Here is a 19,771-nt window from a genome sequence, read left to right as displayed (position 1 = left end):
AATTCTATTTTTTTTCCAAAAGTCACCTTTCTGGGCAAAATAGGCCTTTTTTTTCTCATGTGCTGTTGGAAAACTGGGGTTTGGGTAGTAAGAAGCATTCCTGGAAGTGCAGCTGTGTGATTGCCACGACAAAATTTAGATGGGAAATGCACTTTGTGTGTCCTCCCTGCTTTCCCCAGTGCTCTCTCACCTGTCCATGTCCAGGGGTGATCAAAAGCTCAAAGTTCAGGCTTCTGGATTCCTGCTTCTCGGGTAAGCCTGGCTTTTGTGGCACATGGCCAGGGCTGGCTGCTTTGAAGTTAAGAATCCCAGGCTTTGTGAGCTCCCTGGCACTTTGCCTGCCTTGCTTGTCAGGTCTCCAGGTACCTTGGGGTGGCTTCTAAACCCTGGAGACAGCTGAAATGAGATGTCATTCGACCTTGCTAAACTAGGCTCTTGAAGTCTTAGTCCAGACATTCAGAATCTCAGTTTTTCTTTCTGTTTCAGAATGAAAATGGTTTTCAAGCTGGATCTCCAGCAAGTGGGAAGGTGATTTTCCAGCTAATCCACAATTTATGACTGAGGGGGAGAAGCAGCAGCAGAGCATGATTTTGCTTAGGGTGTGGTTTTGGAGTTCTTGTTTTCACTTCTCCAGCAGTGGTATCCCAATGTAGTGTTTTACTGATCTTTTTTAAAATAATTATTATCCTGGAAAACAGAAAATTTTCTGAGTGAAGTTCATTAGAACTTTTCCACACCCTTGTGTAGCAGACAGCTGTGATGGCACATGTAAGTGAACAGAACAAGTCCAGTGAAGTGGTGTTGCCTGAGAACCTCAAGGAGCTGAGCCTTTTCTTATCCTAGCTCTGACAGAGGATCCCTTGATCACCTTGGTTTAATTTGCACCCATAGAAAAAGGGAGAGGGGTCTCTTTGGATATAAGTGTTTCCTAGGAGGGAATCAGTGTGTGCTGGATCCCTCCTGCCTGCTCTGTCCCACTAATGGCAGAGCATGTGTGGAGAAGTTTGCCAGTCCCAAGCTGGATGGAAAAGTTGTCTGTTCTCTGCTGCATGAGGCAGTTCTGCAGATGAGCAACAGCTCCTGCCTTGCTGTCCTTCAAAGAGGCTAAATCCAGTTCTCCCTCCTTGAGATTTTGGTGAGAGCGAGAGCTAAAATTGGATTAGTGCACAGTTAATTTAATAGTTTTTCTTTGAAAACTTTTCTTGTACTTTAAAGCAACTTAGGAAAAACTTCTATGTTGTAGTAAATTAAAACTAAATATTTACAGCTGCTCAGTGTCAGTCATAGCTGTGGATTGATAAAGCAGTAGTGTTGGGAAGAGTATTTTTCAAAGTTCATGAGGGAGAAAAGAAGGTGAAGAACTTTTAGTGCTTTAAGAAGAACTCTTCCTTAATCAGCATAACCTGATTGAGGTGAGCAATGAAGAGTTTCCATTTTGTTCCTTTCCTCCTTTTCAAGGAGGGGTGGTTGTAAATGTTGGGACAGGCACATGTGGCTGTGCACTGGCACATCCACTGCATCTGCTGCCTTCCCTGTTGCATAACCTTGCTCAGTGCAGTGTGTGTGCACGGCTGCGTGGGCAATGGTCTGATGGAGAAAAAGTTACTTTTACTACCCAGCCTTCATGCAGGCTGAGAAACAGGTTATAAAAATAGAACAGAATTGGAAGCCAACCACGGGGCAAACTCATAAACTTGCTAATGTATGCTGGGATGTGTCAGGCAGGGGGGGCAGAGCAAAATCTCTTGTGGAAACATGCACATGGGGGCTGAGAAACAGGAAAGCACAGGGCCACAGTCTGTACATGACTCTTGGACAGCTGCCTGAAGAGTTTGTACACTTCAGCAAAATACTGAGCATTGTAGGGTGCACTGCTAATTGAGCAGTAAAGTTTCATGTATCTCACTTGCTGAGATGAAATGCAGCTTCTGGAAGATGCTTTGTTGCTTTCTTTCATTTTTATTGCTAGAATAAATGACAGATAATTGTCAGACTGCTGTCTGCATACTTGGCAGTAAGTTGGATCAGCCATCCTGCTCTGTCTCCTGCTTTTTAGCTACAGATTGAGAAAGTGAATGTGTGTAAGGTTTTATTACCAGTTTCATGGGGGATGTGTACCTACTCTTGATGGGCTATGTTTTTTGTGGTTTTTTTTTTAGTCTTCGTGGGTTTTGCCATTCTTTTCATTGAAGTTGATATCAAAGAATTTTGGAATTTTGTAGTTGAAGCAGTTCCATTATGACTATAATACTGATATATCTAGGTTATGATAGCTCATGCATATTCTTTTTTACTGAAATGCTTTCACTGCTGCATTTCACCTAAAGTTTTCTTTTTGAACTTTTTTTTTTGTATGGAAAAGCAGCAGTTGTTGCTCAAGATTTACTTGTGAAGTCTTTAATAATTTTCTAGAAAATGCTGAGTTCTCTGGAAAATACTGACTTCTTTCGATTCTGTTGGACTGACTTCTCTCCCAGCCCCACCCCCCCAGCCTTGCTGGGGTTGGATAAAACCCAGCACTCTAGCATGCTTTCTTACAAAAAATATCACTGTCACTTCCCAGAAACCGACTAAATTGCAATTTGGGGATGGAAGCTCTTGGGCAAATTCTTTTAAATCTTGGACACCTATTGTAGGGATAAGCATTTAAGCATGACATCCTAAAAAGAGAGAAAAATAAAAAATTAAAGGGCAATCTGTCTTTCCTTGCTAAGGATCTGATTCCTTCCTTGCTGATCTCAGCCATGTTCTTGCAGAGTTTGTAGTTGGAGGGGCTTCAGGCCACCCTTCACTTGTGTGTGTGTGTAAGAGCTGCCAGGAGAAAAAGGACCTTACTAACTTGTGATAGTTATTAAAATTTTAAAGTACTTTGTTTACTGGATTAGAAGAATAAAAATAGTGATTGCTCTGTTTGTAGTCTTGGACTTTTAGCTATGTAAATATTGTGGTTGGCTTAGTTTCAGAACTGAAGTGTGGAAATCGAATTACATAGTACTTGTAAGAGACTTTTGAATGAGAATGAAGCTTTTCTGGAATGTTACTGTGAAATTATCAGTACATTTTCTATGCAGCCTTTTCTGTGCAAGTCTCATGGGGCTTTTTGTGAAAGTGTTTTGTCCTTTACCTGTGCAGCATGTCTAATGGGCAGACCTTCCTGTCTGCTGCTGCTTTCTTTTTCCATATTGTAAAAAATTAATATCTCAACAGCCTGTTAAAATTATTTTAACATTATCTTAAAAATTATTTTAAAATTATCTTACTTGACTATTTTCTTTCAAATTAATAGGGCTCATTTAATATGTTAAACCAGATGTAGGTGTGATTATACATTGAAATCTTAAAAGCAAGACTCGGTCTAATGTTTATGCTGACTTCAGCTTAATATTTTCTCTCGTTGGCAAACAGTGATGGCCTTTCAGACTGCAGCCTGGGCTCCTGGGGCCGTGTCCTGCAGCCCAGGTAGAGGGGACCTGCTCACTGCTCAGACATTTTTAGGTTGGCTGGATCTGATTCTGTAACAGCTGTGAAACAAGAGGGCCCCAATGGCTGCAGCTGGATGAAGAGGAGCAGGAGTGCTGCACTAACATCCTCCTCTAAGCAGTTTCTGGCTGAAATACCCTAACACAGCACACAGATCTGTAATACTTGCTCCTGCAGATAGAGTTCCAACACCTCCTTGTCTCACCCCTCTCTCTATTCCATGTTCTCTTTACAGTCTTCTATTTTCCTCATGATACTCATAACTGTTATGCCAATTTCCTTACAATTGTTCCTTATAATGCTGCCAAAAGTGACTCACTCACTCAGCTCCTTTCAATCCCTTTGAAAATACCTTTCAAAAATATTGCTTCTCAAACCCATCAGTGAATCTACATTTAAATGCATATTTAAAATTCATTGCTAACCAAAATATTTCTTTCCAGTGTTGTGTCTAAAATGGTCTGTCTGGGGTGAGAAGTATCTTTATTCTCTGTTCCATTTAGTGGAGTTCAAATGAAGAAGTTATTCTAGATTTCCTAGGCTGGATAGTTTTGATCCATTTTTGTTTTGATAGATTTGCTTTGATTTCATTGCTTGGATTCAAATCACAGATTTGACTGAGGTGCTGGTGGTTGCTGAGGGCTTTTTGAGTGGGTGCAGTGAAGCTGTGGTGGTGTGACAGGGCAGTGAGGAAGTGCTGCGAGTAAGGCCCTGAAGGGAGGGTGTGAACGTGTTGGAGCTGAGCTACGAGTGGTTGGTTCAGAAATCCTCCCTGAAAAGAGAGAAATCCAAACCCTCCCGTGGCTGGGAAGGTGCCCTGAGTCACTGGTGCAGGAGGGGCAGTTGGGAAGCTCAGGAGGAAGCTCAGGGAGCAGTGGGAACCCTAATTTAAACACCTCCTGTTCTTCCCTCTGGTGATCCTTATCTGCAGTAATTGTCCCTGCTGGGGGGGAACTGTAATGCAGATTCAGAAAAGTTGCCTGGAAGCCTAACTGCAGTGGAAGGCAGAGGGAATTGCATCATCTTTTAGACCAAGGAAGCTGCTGGTGCCACCTGGGACTTGTGAAATGAACACATCTGCTGGGAAGGAATATTCAAAACCTACCAATCTTGGCCAAAGCTTGTCCTCATGAATGTGAAGATGCCAGGTTAATGATTGGTTCTGAACTGCCACAAAGTTTCATAATTTATTAGTCTGAACTAATCTTTTTATAAATTTTTATTATTATATTTTCATGTTACAACTCCCAGGAGTTTGCTTTTTCCATGTTACTTAGGCCCCAGGGAAATACCAAAGCGCTGATTTGGCAGGTTTTCTGATTTTATTTTTTGTTAATACAAAGGTACAAATGTAAGTCTGAGCTTTAGTTTTAGATTAGGTTATTTATTAGGTGGAAGTGAGTTGTTCCCAGGTTTTTTGGCCATGTTCTTGGTGTGATCTGAAATCACAGTGTGTTCATTTGTTGCTGGGCTTTTAGGTGAAGTTGCTAAATCTGTTCTTGTCTTTTTCTTGCAGTAATGAATGTTATAACAGTTGAAGACTATAAGAGCACATATTGGCCAAAGTTGGACAGTGCCATAGATCAGCTTTTAACTCAGAGTCCTGGTGACTACATCCCTATCTCCTATGAACAAATATACAGGTAAGGAAATACTTTAAATGCTCCATAACTTATTTTGTCTTTAAAAGGAAATGTTTATTTGATTTTGTTGTTTATGCATATGTCATATTTTGGGGAGACAAATTGGAAAGTTATATGTAATACAGTACTGTTTAAATGGTTAGAGTGAATAATAGATATATATCTCCATGTTAACGGGAATAAATGCTAAAGAATTAAAATGCAGAAGTGCTGAAAACACTAACATTAAAATAAACCCATCACAGTTGCTTAGTGTAGTGTCCTAGGAAATGTATTAAAGACTCAACATCCTTTTCTCCAAAGAAATTAGCATGGTTAGCAGTTGACTTAATGTATCAGAAGGCTTCTTGGTGATAGCTGATAGGAACCAATTTGGTGTGGTTGATGTGCAAAGGAAATAGAAGCACCTAGTGCCAAGGTCCTTTGATGTAAATTGACATTTGTGTGTTTTCCCTGAGGTGTTTTGGTGTGTTCTCCCCTTGCCAAGTGCCAGGCAGTTTGAAGGACACTCCTTTGGATCTCCATTCTTGTCTGGAGAAGCTTGGGCTGTCTTGGAGCTGCAGTTTGGTTTGAAAGGGATCCAATCACACAGCAGAGCTGCCTTCAGGCTACACCAGTGCTCAGTGCTGGGGATGGTGGAGGGTTTGTTCCCCAATGACACTGCTGCTCCAAACCAGAGTGCTAAATGCTCTGGAGACCTGGCAGTTCCTTAAGAGATGAACTAAAATGCAGATGTTTGTTCTGTGGGTGGCAGATATTCAGGGTGTTGGTGAACAGGATGGAAAGTGGATGACTGCTCTGGATTTACTGCCCAGGCTGCTGCTAAAACCCCTGGCCCTTGCACAACTGTGCCACTGCTGTCTTGCTTTTCTTCACCAGAGTGTTGCCCTCTGTGGAATAATGCTGCCAGCTCCAGTCACTGATGGCTGGTTTCAGAGACTTTCAGCTCTGTTATCTCATGGCCACTTCCTTTTAGTCACTCTGCAGTTTAAAACTTTGGATTAAGAAAGGCGGGTGTTCAGTTTTGCCCCTTAGTTCACATTGAAAACTCAAGAAACTTCTTCTTTCCCCTGTAAACTTTTGGAACTGCTTTTATCAGGACTCAGAGATCAAGCATCATGTGTATAAATAATTCAGATGGCTGTTTGAATTAAGAGTAATCAGAATCCTTTCCCAGCTTGAAATCCCCAATGTGCCAACAGCCTGCAGTAAGAGATCTCTCAAAAGTGATCTCTGATCATGAGTAGGTGTTCAAAGTTAATTGTTTAATTCTACCTAGTTATGGTTTGCAGATAACTGGACTTCATCCTTGTCATCTTTCTACTCCTCAAAAGTTTTATTTACTGAAGGAATACTGGGTTTTGAGTTTCTCCTGGATAATCCCCTTTTACATCTGAGGCACTCGGTGCAGGACTGTAATGATGCATGGATATCTGTTGGATATATTTTACTATTACCAAAGCGAAAGATTTTCCATAGTTTAGTGTTAATGGTAAAGCTGGTGTGTCAGTTTTCCTTTAAAAATTATGTCTGGGGTTGTAATTACTCTGCCACAGCCTCTTCCAGCCAGGGGATTGATTTTGGTGGTTTTTTTAATATTTTTAGACTGTTGCTTTGATTGAGAATCTCGACAAGATAGACTGACAAGGGAAGGATAATTGATATTTAAAAAAAAAAATGAATTTATTAAGGATGTTTGCTTGGAGTATTTTTGAGAATCTGTAGCAGACTTGGAGTTTAGATCTTCTCTGTTTCTAAGTCAGTTCTTTAGTCTGAAAAGTGGAATGTTTCTTGAAGTGGTTCAAACAGCTACATGTATATATTTTTTCTTTATAATGAAACTCCAGTAGTATTCTTGGTCATCTTGTGCTGGCTAAATTGAGTTTTCTATAATGCAAACTCAAATACATTATTAGATCCCCAAATATTTGGGTATTTGCTATATTTGACATGGTCACTGATAGCTGTAGGTGTTTGCTCCCCAGCAGTGGGAGCTGGGAGATAAATTCCAAGGTGTGTATGCAGATATTTACCATGGAGCAGTTTATCTGTAAAGTCTCAAAATGTCATTAGTGTTTGTTTTCAACTGAATCCAAAGCCTGCCTGTGCATTGTCACTTCCAGTCATAAAAGGGTTGGATGAATTGGCAGAGAGGTGTGAAGGAAGGTTTGAGATGAGGAAAACATGAGCAGCTAAGTTGTATTTCTGGAAGCCTTCACTGCCTCCCAGGTGCAGTGCAATTTTCTGTTCCTCAGGAGAGCTTGGATATTCATCCACTGCTTACCCTCTTAAAGTCCTTTTTGGGATTTCCTTTTCCCAAGGTGTTTGGTTGTGTTAAAGAACTAACAAGCTTGTGACTTCTTTTGGGTAACATCAGGGCAAGGGTGATTCACAGAATTAGCCCACAGTCAGGAACTGAAAACAGGATCTCAGAAGGAAAAGGAACCTCTAAGTAGAAGTGTTCAAATCAAATGTAAACACACCCTGTGTGTACATGGGAAGACTGGTGTTTGACTACAGAACATGTTGCAGAAATAGAGGCAGCAATAGTGTGTGTAACAGTAGGAGAAGTGTTCTTTAAATATCAGTTTAGTTGCATACAAATAAAGCAGTCAGCTTGTGGAAGTGGCTGTGTGCTGGTTAGCTGTGCAGCAAACAAATGGCTGGCCATCTGCTGGGGTTACCCAGCTGGCTGATTTTGTAAGAGATCACAAAAATCAGTCTCACTTTTCTTATCAGTGTTTCTCTCTTTGATCTAAACCAAACTGATATTTGTGCTCTTAGCTAAAAGCATTATACCAAAATATCTTTTGCATTGGCATGTTTCAATAAAGGATCTGCTATTGGTGGACTTGATATGAAAGAAAAGGAATGACCTTGACTGACAGTATATAAATAATAGCAAACTAGAGATGCTCAGTATTTTTAAAATATAATAATATGAGAAGTGTAGGTTGTCTTTTGGTTTTTAACAAATAACATAGTTCACCAAATAAGCAGACTTTTGCCATCTTTGTAGTTTGAATGTTTTTGTGCCATCTTCTCAGTAGAGAATTGGAGAGTCATAGTTCCCCTACAGAGATACAGTGTGGCTGTCCCAAAGCCCCATTTGGGCTTTTGGGGCCATTTAAAGCCTGCAGAATTCAAGGCTGGGGTCTGGATCTCCCTGGAAATCATTTGTTTGCACATGACCTAAGAGCAGTCTCTGCCTAAATTGCTTGCTGTCCCAGTTCTTGGTGCAGAGGAGTGGAGAGGGGAGCAGAACAGAAGAGAGATGTGACTTGCCCTGGATGCCAGGTGAAGTCTCCCTGGGTCTCTTGCATTTGGCAGACACATTTTGAAATGCTGACTGAGGAGTAAAAACTGCTTGGTACAGGTGAATGTTGGTGTTAGTCCTGACAGTGAGGACTACTCCAATAACATCTTGCTGAAAATAATAAATGTATTTGTTTTACAACTTGTGTAAATATGCCTTCAATGAATAGCCTTGTTTTGCAGATGTTATATTGCAATATGAAAGCAATAAAGTGTTCTTAGGAATCAAAGGTGGCACTAAAGATCAGACATAACACAGCAGAGCCGTAGAATGCAGAATTAGTTTTATAGTCCTTCTTCTGCACTTTTCTTCATTATGAAATTGTAGAAATTTCTTAGAATTTAAGAAAGAAATGAAGAAAGAATGGAGAAGCATGGTTGGGTCTGTAATTGTAGAACTTTTGCCATTTCTTTTTAACACTTCCATAGTTTTCATGCTACTTCTATGATACTTGTCAGCATTCCCCTTCTTTTAGTGAGGGTTTTTGCCCTAGAATATTCACAGAATTGTTAAACCTGCTTATTTTAATGGAGACTTTATTCACAAAGGAGAGACAAAAGCAGAAGTAGGAGTGTGCTGTTGACAGAAATGTCCTGGCTGTTTGGAAGTGCACTGTAAGAGAAGTCATTGTAAGTTAAAATGAAGTTGGGGAGGGGGAATGGGATGGACACCCTGGAGCCTCCAGGGAGCTCTAAGAGCCTGCTGGAGCTCATTCCAGCCTTAGAACTGTATTTAAACGTTCAACAATTATTCAATTAACTCTATAATCCTCTAAATTAAAACTTGAACAAAATGTTTTGGTGTTACCTTTCATTGCAAACTGTTTTAAGTTCATTGTTTGTTCCTATATTTGTTTCTGCAGTTGTGTGTATAAGTGTGTATGCCAGCAGCATTCGGAACAGATGTATAGTGACCTAATAAAAAAGATAACTAACCACTTAGAGAGAGTCTCAAAGGAGCTGCAGGTAAGAAACTGCACAATCTACTTCTCTCTTTCCTGGGATCTGTGATTTTATCAGAGCACTATGTAGGTGGCCCATGGAGGGGATTGTTATTATGACTGATTTACATTAAGTTACAAAATTGTCAACTACCTCACTCACTACTGGGCTGTCAGAAAACCAGCTACTAGATCCAAAGGTTTGGCACTGCCAGACCTTGGAGGTCTCAACCACGTAGAGAGCACTGGCTAAGCCTAAATATATGATACAGAATGAAAAAATGGAGAATGGGAAATCTTAAGTATCATCTGGGATGTAAATACCTCAGTCAAAGTGATCTGAGCACATGAGATAAATGTCTGCCATTCCTGTGTAAATGTGTATAAACTGTTTATGGTTCTTGTGCAGCCAAAAGCAGCACAAAAGGGAAAATCTAAATGAAAAAATTTAAGTGAATTAAATATAGATTTTGAAGTATAAGTTAAGAGTTACTGCATACGGAGTTCTGTTATAGGTTATTCTGCATTTTTCTTGCCTATCTGTAGATGTCAGTGGTTTACAGCAGTCCTAATATATACAGTTTGTATACCCCTATCCTTCTCTGCATCTTACCTGTGCATCCATGGTTGTTTTCATGTGTGTACCTTATTGAACATTCTTTTTAGACTAGAATCTCCAGATATGTACTTGAAATTGTCATTGTTGTAGCAGCAGCAGCAGCACTGCTTGATTTTTTGCCCTGAAGCTTTTTTCACTTCCATAGCTGATGTTTGAGTTCTGTACTGATTTGCAGTGCATGAGGTAGAGAAGCCAGATACCAAGAAACCCTAAACTACAGCAGCTTCTTCAGTGCTTCTAACACATTGATAGCTAATTTAGGTCAGCTCAGAACAGTCTTAATGCTTTAACTGCATCAGATATTTCTGGCTAAACATGCATTCCCAAAATATACAGCACTGTGATCTCTCTGATGTCCTTTTTGTTGCACTGTTTTCCTCTTGTGGCTTTCCTTACAAGAAATTTAATAGGCATGGTATTTGCTAGATTCTTTCTTCTTTTCTCTTTTATGGTCTCTTTATTCCTCATGGAGTGACAGCCTCAGTGTTCTGTAAAAATTGCTTGGAGCTGGTGAATGTAGTATTTAAAATAAAGCTTTTCCTTGGTTCTGCTGAGCTGGTACAACCTTTTTTCTTCTGTTTGTGAGAACTGTGAATCATTTCAGCTATACAGGTTTGGCCAGTTCTTCTGATATATCTCATAGTAATCCATGGCTTTAGTTTGATTTGAATTTGGGAATACTCCAGATTCTTTACTTGCTATTGACTATTTTCTCTTAAGTCCCAAAACTGAGGCAGCTGATTTTAAAGTTTGTTTTAGCACATATGAGCCCAAATACTTCTGCCTAAAAACAAGGCTGCCTTCTGAAAATCAGCTTGTTAAAAGAATAATTAAGACAACTGTTTAATGCAATCTTAGCCTTGCAAAAGCTTCCTTATGTGGGTTAGACACACCTGTAATATAACACAATACCATCCTTGAGTGCATCATGTGGGTTTTGTCTGATGTGTGAGCATGACTTGGCTTTTGGATGACAAATGGATCTTTTTGAGCTGCTGGAGGTAAAACTCTCACGTGCCTCAAAAAATTATTCTGTAAAGAAACTGTTTTAGCTGTGGGTTGTGAAATTTACTCTTAAGAAATTACTACAATGTATTTTATTGCTCTGATACTTCTTTGATCTTAGTACATTTTGGTGACATTCAGTCACCTGAAATTTATGTTGAAAATGCAGTTCTAGATTTTTACTCTAGCAACAATAGCAAATTAATTTGTAAATGTTGGTTGCTTAGAAGTTTCTGGTTCCCACAGGCCAACAATGAAAAAACCTATATATGTGAATCCTTTATATATATGTGAATCCTTTTAATGCACAATTTGTGGTTTTTTGCTTTTTGATATAATCTCATTCACCTGCCAACAACATTTAAGAGTTTTGTTTATTTTGCAAGCTATGACTTGATGCAAGTTGTTGGTTTTTAATGTTCAGAGGTGCAAAGGTAGAAGAAGAAGAAGAAGGAACGTTGGTGTGTGTAAGGAAACAGATGGTTATAGAAACTGAAATGGCAGAAAATGCAATGTCTTTCCCTGGACAGGGGAGCACTTTCTTTGCATAGCAATGTAAGAATTAAGTGGCAGGTGGGCTGCAGTGTCTGCATGTAACCAACATGCCAGAGCAAGCTGTCTCCTACAGGAACCACTCATCAACAGCCAAACCAGTAAAACCCAGATACCAAACAGTAAAAGTGGGAGCACCTCAGGGGACTGGTCAGACTTGCTCTTGCATGGATTTAGTCTTAATGGAGTTTGGTTTCTCTCTTTGGGGCAATCAGTGCAGAAACTCCCTGTATATATATTTATTGTCCCCCTCCCTGTGTGTGTAGCCCTGTGCTTGCCTGGCCACAGCTGGAGTCAGCAGTGATGGACACTCCTGTGTCCTGTGCTGGGTGCCCTGCTCATCCTGTGTGACATTTGCTTTTCCACACTGCAGCACAGCTTGTGTGGTGTTGGTGTTTGTTGCCCTGTGTTCCTGAGGGATTGTTTCACAGCTTTTCAGCTCCAGAGAGTTACTGGCAGTGGTGGCAGAGGCGCCAGGGAGATGTGGCTGGGCTGGTGCATTTCTGCCTGTTGGACATGGGGTGAGGAGCAGTGAGCAGTGCCTGCTGAGTAATGGTACATTTAGAGGAGATGAATTGCTTGTCACCAGGCTGATCTGGGGCCTCCTGGATGCAAAGCCATTTCCAGCTCCCTCATTACTGTATCAGTCAGTTAATGATCCCCTCTTCAGGAGAGACTCACAGCAAGGATTGCTGTCCTTGCTGCAGCTGATGTCTGACTAGCTTCTCTGCATTAGTTAAGACAGAGTTTTACCATGTGGACTTTCAGTAATTTAGAATTCAATCTCCATAATTCCTGAGCTGATTGGAATTTTGGATTTTTTCAGCTTAAAAAAATAATGTGTCACTGCAGAAAACACAAATTAACTTGTTTCCTGTTGTCTTGAGGTCTGTGAAGCCTGTGGCATGCAGGTGATTTTTCTAAGATGCTTTATTTGGAAACATTTCACTGGTAATGGACATGGTTCATTATGTTGTGGTTTAAAATAATGTCATCTGTTTTTGTGGGTAATTGCTGAGTCATTCAGATGTATGAGGTAGGGTGGATACACAAACATGCTTTCAAATTAAATACATCTCTTTAAAATGAGTAAAACTCTATTTGCATTAGGCACTGGTGTTTCTGGCTTAATTTATTCTTATGCACTCTGATGAAGTAATTTAAAATCAAGCACTTCACCCATTAGCACTTCAGCAAAAGATGCTGGAAAGTACTCAAAGCATTGACAATCAGATGTGCTGTGGCTTTGCGCCTGCTTGTTACAAATGTAGCTTTTTTGTGCAGGTGCAGTGCAATATTTTTCTTTGAGTTAGAATAAACTCAGTGCTTGCTTTTTGAAATGATTGAGGGCTGAAAACCATGTATTTGTCATGTTCCACCTTTTATTTATCTAGAGGAGAAAGAATAGGGGATCTGTTGTTTTCTGTTTGTGGTGGGGTTTTTTATGATGATGAATTATATTTTTTTTAATAATGAACATGACTGCACTGAGGAGTCACTGGTGTTGTAGATGATTTGCATGTCTGCTGTTTGGCCCCCAGGACCTGCAGGTTTATAGTCTTTGTTGTGCAATGCCAGAAAGGTTTCCTGCCTGATATTAATCCTTACAACTTCTCAGCCTTTTGTCTTGGCTCTCAAACCAGTCAGTGCAGTGTATGAAAGTATTGTCCCACTTGCTGTTTCCTTGGGAGAATGTGCATGGGAGTCAGGTGTCCTGAGTGAGGGCTTTAAGGAGCTCAAAGAACCCTGGTAAAGGTATCAGCAAAGCACATTTAATATTAAAGTGAATTTATTGCTGTGAGTTTCACTGACCTGAATCAGCCCATATGGATGATTTGAACTCAGGTGGTTGAAACCAGAAGTGTTATAAATGTTTGTATCTCTGTGTGTGGACATCAAAAAGATGGCTTTTGACTTGAAGTAGTAGGGGTGGCCATATTGCCAGAATTGCTATTAAAAATGACACAGCCATCAGCAAGTTAAGTTGAGAGGAGCACTCTTGTCTGCAGCTTTTTGGAAAGGCTTGTTTATCTCTGCAGCTCTGTTTATCTGTTTTGTCACACTACACTGGGGCTGCAGACCTTGATGCAATTACAGAAAGATACAAGTACAGCACAAATGAATCTGTAATTAATAGACAGAAAAGCTTCTGAAGGTTTCTTACTGCTGCACAGTTTTGATGGTCTTTAGATACAATGTCTTTTTGTTTTATTGGCATGTAGAATGGGAATGGAACATGGCCCACAGCTGCTAACCTGCTATGAGACAGTTACATGGGAAAATGTCATGAGGCTTTGAACAGGTTTGAGTGCAGGCTTGGCTAGGAAGGCACAGTCTTTGAATCAGTTGTGCTTTGGTTTGATGTCTGTTTTTTGGAAAAGGTTTTAATAATACCAGTGTCTAGTGAGGTAGACCTGGCCATCACGTACATTGCACATTGCAAGGCAAGGTAAACAAATTATATTTTCTTGAGAAAGAACAAAGAGTGGTTTAGAAGATTCAGACCACTTACATGAATAACAGGTTAATTTGTGTAGTCATAGCCATTCTCCCTTTTCACTTGGCAGGCGTGGGAGGGATGCTGCAGCATATGTGCTGGCATTTTGGCAGGGAGCATATTCCCAGGAAAATGGAGCTGCCCATTCACCATAGGAATGTAAGCTCCACTACACATACTGCTGGTTGTGCCAGACAGCTCTTCAGAAACAGAATAACTTTGTGTTCCTCAAGCACAGAACTGTTGTCTCTCTTTCTTTCTTGTGAGCTGTTTGTGAGTTGTTTTGAGCCAGCAGCTGCCTTCTCATTACATATGTTCAGTTTAAGAATGATATTGAGACTGGTTTTCAAGCTCAGAAAACCCATATCTTTTTCAGATGCATAGTTTCTTGCCCACAAGTGCCTTGAAATGCCTGGATATTAGATTTCAAATAAGGGAAGGGTAATTTAGTGCACAGGATCTCCAGCTGCTTGTTTTGTTTGACTGTGTCTTCTATGTAATCCTTTCCCAAATGTGTTTTCTTGTTACTTCTGATTTCTCTTGGTGCTGAGATGTCCAGTATGGTGTGTAAGGAGATGAAATTGTGTCTTTAAGATCAGCTTTTACACAGCAACCATAGTATTTTATTCTAAGAAGCAGTTGACTCACAACCAAGCTGAAGATGTTAAGCAAATGCTTAAGTTTGAGAAATCCAGCCAAACATTCAGTGCTCCTGTGAACAGACACACAAAAACTGTTTTTAACCTTACAAGTGGTAGATAAGAGCAAATGTAGCGGAGGATTTAAACTGTCTGCCTGTATTGAGTGTTTTAAAAAAACCCCAAACAATCCAAAAACCCAACAAACTTAAAAAAAATACCATCCCCAACCCCCTGAATTGACAGTTTGATTCAGGATGAGGAGTGAAGGAATGAGGGGTTCTCTTCTTTCCTGGAAAATCTTAAGCTAGGAGTGTGCATTCTGTATATTTGAATACCTTCTGTAATACATCCCTCAGGTAAGATAGGAGTGGGTTTAAACACTTAATAGTTGCTGGGGAGTTGTAAGAAGTAAATGTCAGGCTTAATTCTGCCCCATCCCTTGTAATTTAAACAGCTGAATGTATGCATTCTCTTTTTTTGGACTAGGACCTGGAGTAAAAAGTATCAGCCAAAGCAGTTTTTTTGGATTTTTTTTTTTCTTGTAATAGCTATATCTGAATAAATATAGATTTTAAATGCAAGTTGGGCTGTTTCATGGCCATGTAATATAAAAATCTTACCAACGTCTATTTACTCATGAATTTGTTAGCATGTGCTGCTTTTTAGTTTACAAAACTCAAATAGTTTATATGAAACTATTCCAGCTCCAGTTTCTGTCCTATAAATGTCAGTGTAGAGATGTGGAGAAAGATCCTGTGCTGAAGCAAATAATTGATTTCAGCCTGGCAGTTTGGAGCAGCTGTACAGTAACGCTGTGATGAACAGAAAACAGATGGTTCTGTTTTCCCCACACAGATTACAGTAATTCATAGATGAGCTGTGAAAATACTATTATTGATTTCTCTTTAGCTTGGGTATTTTGGTAGTTTACAAGTCAAGCTTTAGTTGAGCAGAGTTTGATTGTCAATCTTGCTTTTTTATTTATTGTTGTCCATTGCTGTGACTGTCTTGGCTATTTGGGCTTGACATGAAGCACTGTCAGGAGAATAAAACTGAAAAGTGACATGCCATGCTGATAAAGCAGACACCACCATAATTTCTGCATTGCAGAGGTTAAAACCAAGGCCTGATACTTGCCTGACATGAGCAAGACACTTCTCTGAAGCCATCAGCCTCTCTTAGCTTTGTCTTTATCCAGAGCAGTTGTTTTCCACTTGATTGCAAGGCAAAGTAGTGGTTGACAGCTCCCAGGTATCGTGAGAGGCTCCTGAGGTCATTCTCATGAACTCTCCCTTCCTGAGACACCTTTGGGAGCTGAGCTAGCAGAGTTCCCATCTGCAGAGGGAGAAAAAGATATCAGTGCTTATATCCCCAGGCTGGCTGCACACATTGCCTGAGATCAAATCTCCACTGCCCAGACAGCTTCTGACTGTAGTTTTTCTTGTTGGCTTTATTGTTGTTTTGTTTTTTTAATGAAAATGGCAATCTATCAGTGAGAGAAGAGTGGTGCCCTGTGTCAGGCTGTGGTCTCCTTTTGTCTGACGTGTTCTTTCAAGTAGAATTTTCCTTTTCTTTAATCTTAGATGCCGTATACAAATCAGAGGGTAAAACCATATTTAAAGTTGAGGTTGAAAAGGAGTGAAGCAGGAATACATACTGCTTAGAATGCAGATTTCATTGCATGTTATTTGCAACAAATTGTATATGTAGCTATATATGAAAGGGAGTCCTTGGAGCTCATAGCCACTTTTATATGTTGTTGGCATTTTTGAACTAAAATTTGTTTGGCCACCCCTGAGAACTGCATTTGCAATAAGGTTAAAATCTTATGATCAAAATGAGAAATAACCATATATAGCCTTTGGCAACTGCATGTGGAATAACACTCTTTCTTCCTTTGCCAATTTTGCTTTCCTTTCTGAACTGTCTGCTCTGTGTTGGTGTTTGCTGTGAAAATTACCCACGTGTTCATTAAGCATATTAAGAAGGGAGGCAAAAGAAGCTTTTTTAAGGTGGGAAAAAAGTCATAAATTTAGAATACTTCATAGACCAAAATATCAACATAAATTTTAACTTTTCTCTTAGGGCTGCTGGTGAATGTCCATACAAAAGTTGAAAAATGTGAAGATAGCTTTAAGTTCTGATAAGGTGGTCAAGGTGCAGCTGAGCCTTGAGTGTTCCTTGTGCCACAGATGCTTTGGCTTTAGGGAAATCTTTGAACTTGTTTTCTTGCAAGGTTCCAGTTACTGCTTTACTACTCTTGGTTCTGTCAGAAGGGAAAACAGTGCAGAGGAAGAGAAATTTTGCTTCTCATTGGCAAAAAAAGGTGTATCTGTATATGTGAGCAGTAGGAACTGAGGCAGCCACCCAGCTCCTCTGGAAAGACCAAAGAGGGGTTGGGCCAGAGGTAGGGCAGTGTAAGGGGGAGGATTGGGGTGCAGAAGTGCATAGTGGAGGAAGACATTGCTGTAGCTCCACTTGCAGCTGTGGGTATCTAAGTGCACTCCTGAATGCTCCAGTGCAGCTCCCCTGCAGGCCTTCAAATGGATATTGTACCAGAAACAGTGCTTGGTGCTTCCTGTTCTTCTGGTTCTCCTCTCAATTTAACTTCACCTGCTGCTGAACAGATCTTTTAAGTTCCTTATCCCCTTGTATTGTAGCCATAAAATAGCCCTTTCAGGTTTTGTGTAGCCAGGTTTAGGCTGGGGCCCCCGGGGGATGCTGTGTGCTGGAGCACGGCTGGATTTCCACAGGCCTAACCTGGAGCATGAGCCCTGAATGCAGAATTCTCTCTGAAGGTGTTGCTTCTTTGTGGAGCTGAACCTGAGATAACCCAGCAGTGACTTGGAAAGGTTTTCTGTGGAGGGCAGCATTCCCTGGAGCAGGAGGATGTGCCACTTGCCAGCTCAGCTGCAAAGCTTAATGCCACCCTGCTCTGGGGGAATGACAGCTCAGGGGGGTGGGAGCACACACTGCAGCACTTGTGCACTTTTGCTTATGGATTCTAGGCATGACAGCTGGTGCTTTCAAAACAAACCTCTGGTCTTGAAAAAGGAGTGTTTTTATTTGCATATGCTAAATGTCAGCTTGTTACAGGCTCACTGTATTTCTTGTTGAATGGACCTTTTGCTGGGCACTGATGTATAGTTCTAGGAAAACCTAGTTACTGAAGGGAGATTGGTTTTGCTGGAGGGAGTTAGAGCAGAAACTCTGGAATGATGTGTGGCTTGCTTTGTGTGATCCTAGTGTATCAAATCCTTTGTAGTTGTTTGAGTTTGCTATGAAAGCATAGCCCATGCTGTTCCAGATCTTTCTCTTGTTCAAATTCCAACCTGACTTTTACGGTTTCTTGCAGGCCAGCCCTCCAGATCTCTATATTGAAAGATTTAACGTAGCTCTTGGACAGTATATGGGAGCATTGCAGAGCATTGTGCCTCTTTTCATATATATGGTAAGTTTTAGAAAATTCTTTTCAAATAAATATGTCCATATACGAGATGCTGACTAAAAATAAAAAGAAAATGCAGCTATAATAACTTCTGACATGTAAAACTTAGGATTTGGGCCTAGTTTTGGTGCCTGCCTAACAATACTGATCAAATTGTATGGGGGGAGAAAGGGGAAGCCATGCTTTTTAAATGCAGAGTTTTGCAGTTTGAGGTTTGCCCTAATACTTCTTTCCTGGAAGTGGGGAGAATGGTTTTGATTTTAAATGGAAAAAAGCCATCTCAAATAATTCATTATGGATATCTTTTTGTACAGAGATCATTTATTGACTTGTTAAATTTTGGCTTCTTAGTTTGAGCAGGTTGTGGAGTTGACTAATTTTTGCTTTCAGATAGTACAGTTTCAAAAAAGACAGAAAGAAATGTGGCTTGGAAATGTCTTCATCATTTGCTAAAGCAATTCAGGGTGTTGTATGGAGGAAGCCAAAATAATGTTCATAGCACTGTCAGGTGTACTTGGAATGGTTCAGAAACCAGTAATTTGCATCCTTTTTGTCAAAGTACCAAAACTTTTTTTTTGTGGTAATTAATAACTTAAGTTTGAAATTTGTCCTTCTCCCAGAAACTGTCCTTGTTTTGGCATCACTTAGAAGTGAAAAAAAAGAAAAAATAAAACAAGATTAAATAAACCTCAAACTCTTTAAAGCTTTTCTCATTGGTAGTTTCACAGAGTTTGGGGAGCCTTTAGGAGGCTCTCCTGTGTCTCAGTGAATTTCAGTAACTTGCTACAGCATTTTGGCATTGTTACCATACAGATTTATTGCATTAAAAGAGAAATTTGCCTTTCTTGAGCTTGGTGTCTTTTAATCTGCCCTTTTATCTGGTTCTGTTACCTGGCAGTTCCTCCTGCAGCCAAAAGCAGTGCTGACTTGGCTCAGCTGGTTTAGAAGGCTAATGGCAAATTAGCTGTCACACTTTTTCACTGAAATAATTTCAGTGTTGTGCACGATGTGGGAAATATGTCTAGAGAAGTCAGGGTGGAAAATGTGATTCTTAGTTGTTTCTTTGTGCACTTGGAAGTGCTTTTATGTACAGGTACTCTTAGAATCTTACATTGTAGTGTCTAACCAAGTTGTCTCATACAGCAACAACAGCTTCCTCTCTTTAGTCCAAAAGTACAATTGAAAAACAACTGCAGGAGGTGAAAGCCTAATTACAGTCTAGATTACAGCTCTGCAGTTCCTTTAATAGATACTTTTCAAAGCATTTTGAAGTGGACCAAGTTGTTAAACTCTGCCTTTATGTCAGAGGTGAGGAGAGGCTTTCCATTTCTGTGATTGCTTTAATCAGGGGTTTCCAAGGCTGTTGAGTTGCTCTTGAGGACTTTGTTCTGAAAGGATAATTATATTGCTGCTTAGGGAAACTTTTAATATGCATTTAAATATTTTTAAAATTTATGAAGCTGAGGAAAAACTAAAGTTTTTTATGTAGAACTGGAATATGGCACAATACTTTGTCTTAGTCTTAAAAGCAGCAGCAACACTTTTCTTTCCTGATCCACACCAAAGCAGGAAAGGTGATTTCTTACCTTGGGTGTGTATGGTGACCAAGGGGTGGTTCCAAGCTTATCAG

At 40.1% G+C, this 19,771-nt stretch overlaps 1 protein-coding gene across 2 annotated transcripts in view; it reads left to right on the top strand.

Annotated features, from left to right (window-relative positions):
- CACUL1 (CDK2 associated cullin domain 1) overlaps positions 1-19,771 on the top strand; it is a 40,051-nt gene that overhangs the window by 1,115 nt on the left and 19,165 nt on the right. Inside the window, exons 2-4 of one of the 2 annotated variants that reach the window (XM_005489873.3) lie at positions 4,997-5,123; positions 9,302-9,404; positions 18,049-18,144. In XM_005489873.3, the coding sequence (XP_005489930.3) occupies positions 4,997-5,123; positions 9,302-9,404; positions 18,049-18,144 (326 nt within the window). The remainder of the gene's footprint in view (positions 1-4,996; positions 5,124-9,301; positions 9,405-18,048; positions 18,145-19,771) is intronic. The other variant, XM_074545304.1, reaches the window with a different exon arrangement.

Source organism: Zonotrichia albicollis, chromosome 7 (genome assembly GCF_047830755.1).
Source record: "Zonotrichia albicollis isolate bZonAlb1 chromosome 7, bZonAlb1.hap1, whole genome shotgun sequence".
NCBI lineage: Eukaryota > Metazoa > Chordata > Aves > Passeriformes > Passerellidae > Zonotrichia > Zonotrichia albicollis.
This window is presented reverse-complemented; position numbering and strand designations above follow the sequence as displayed.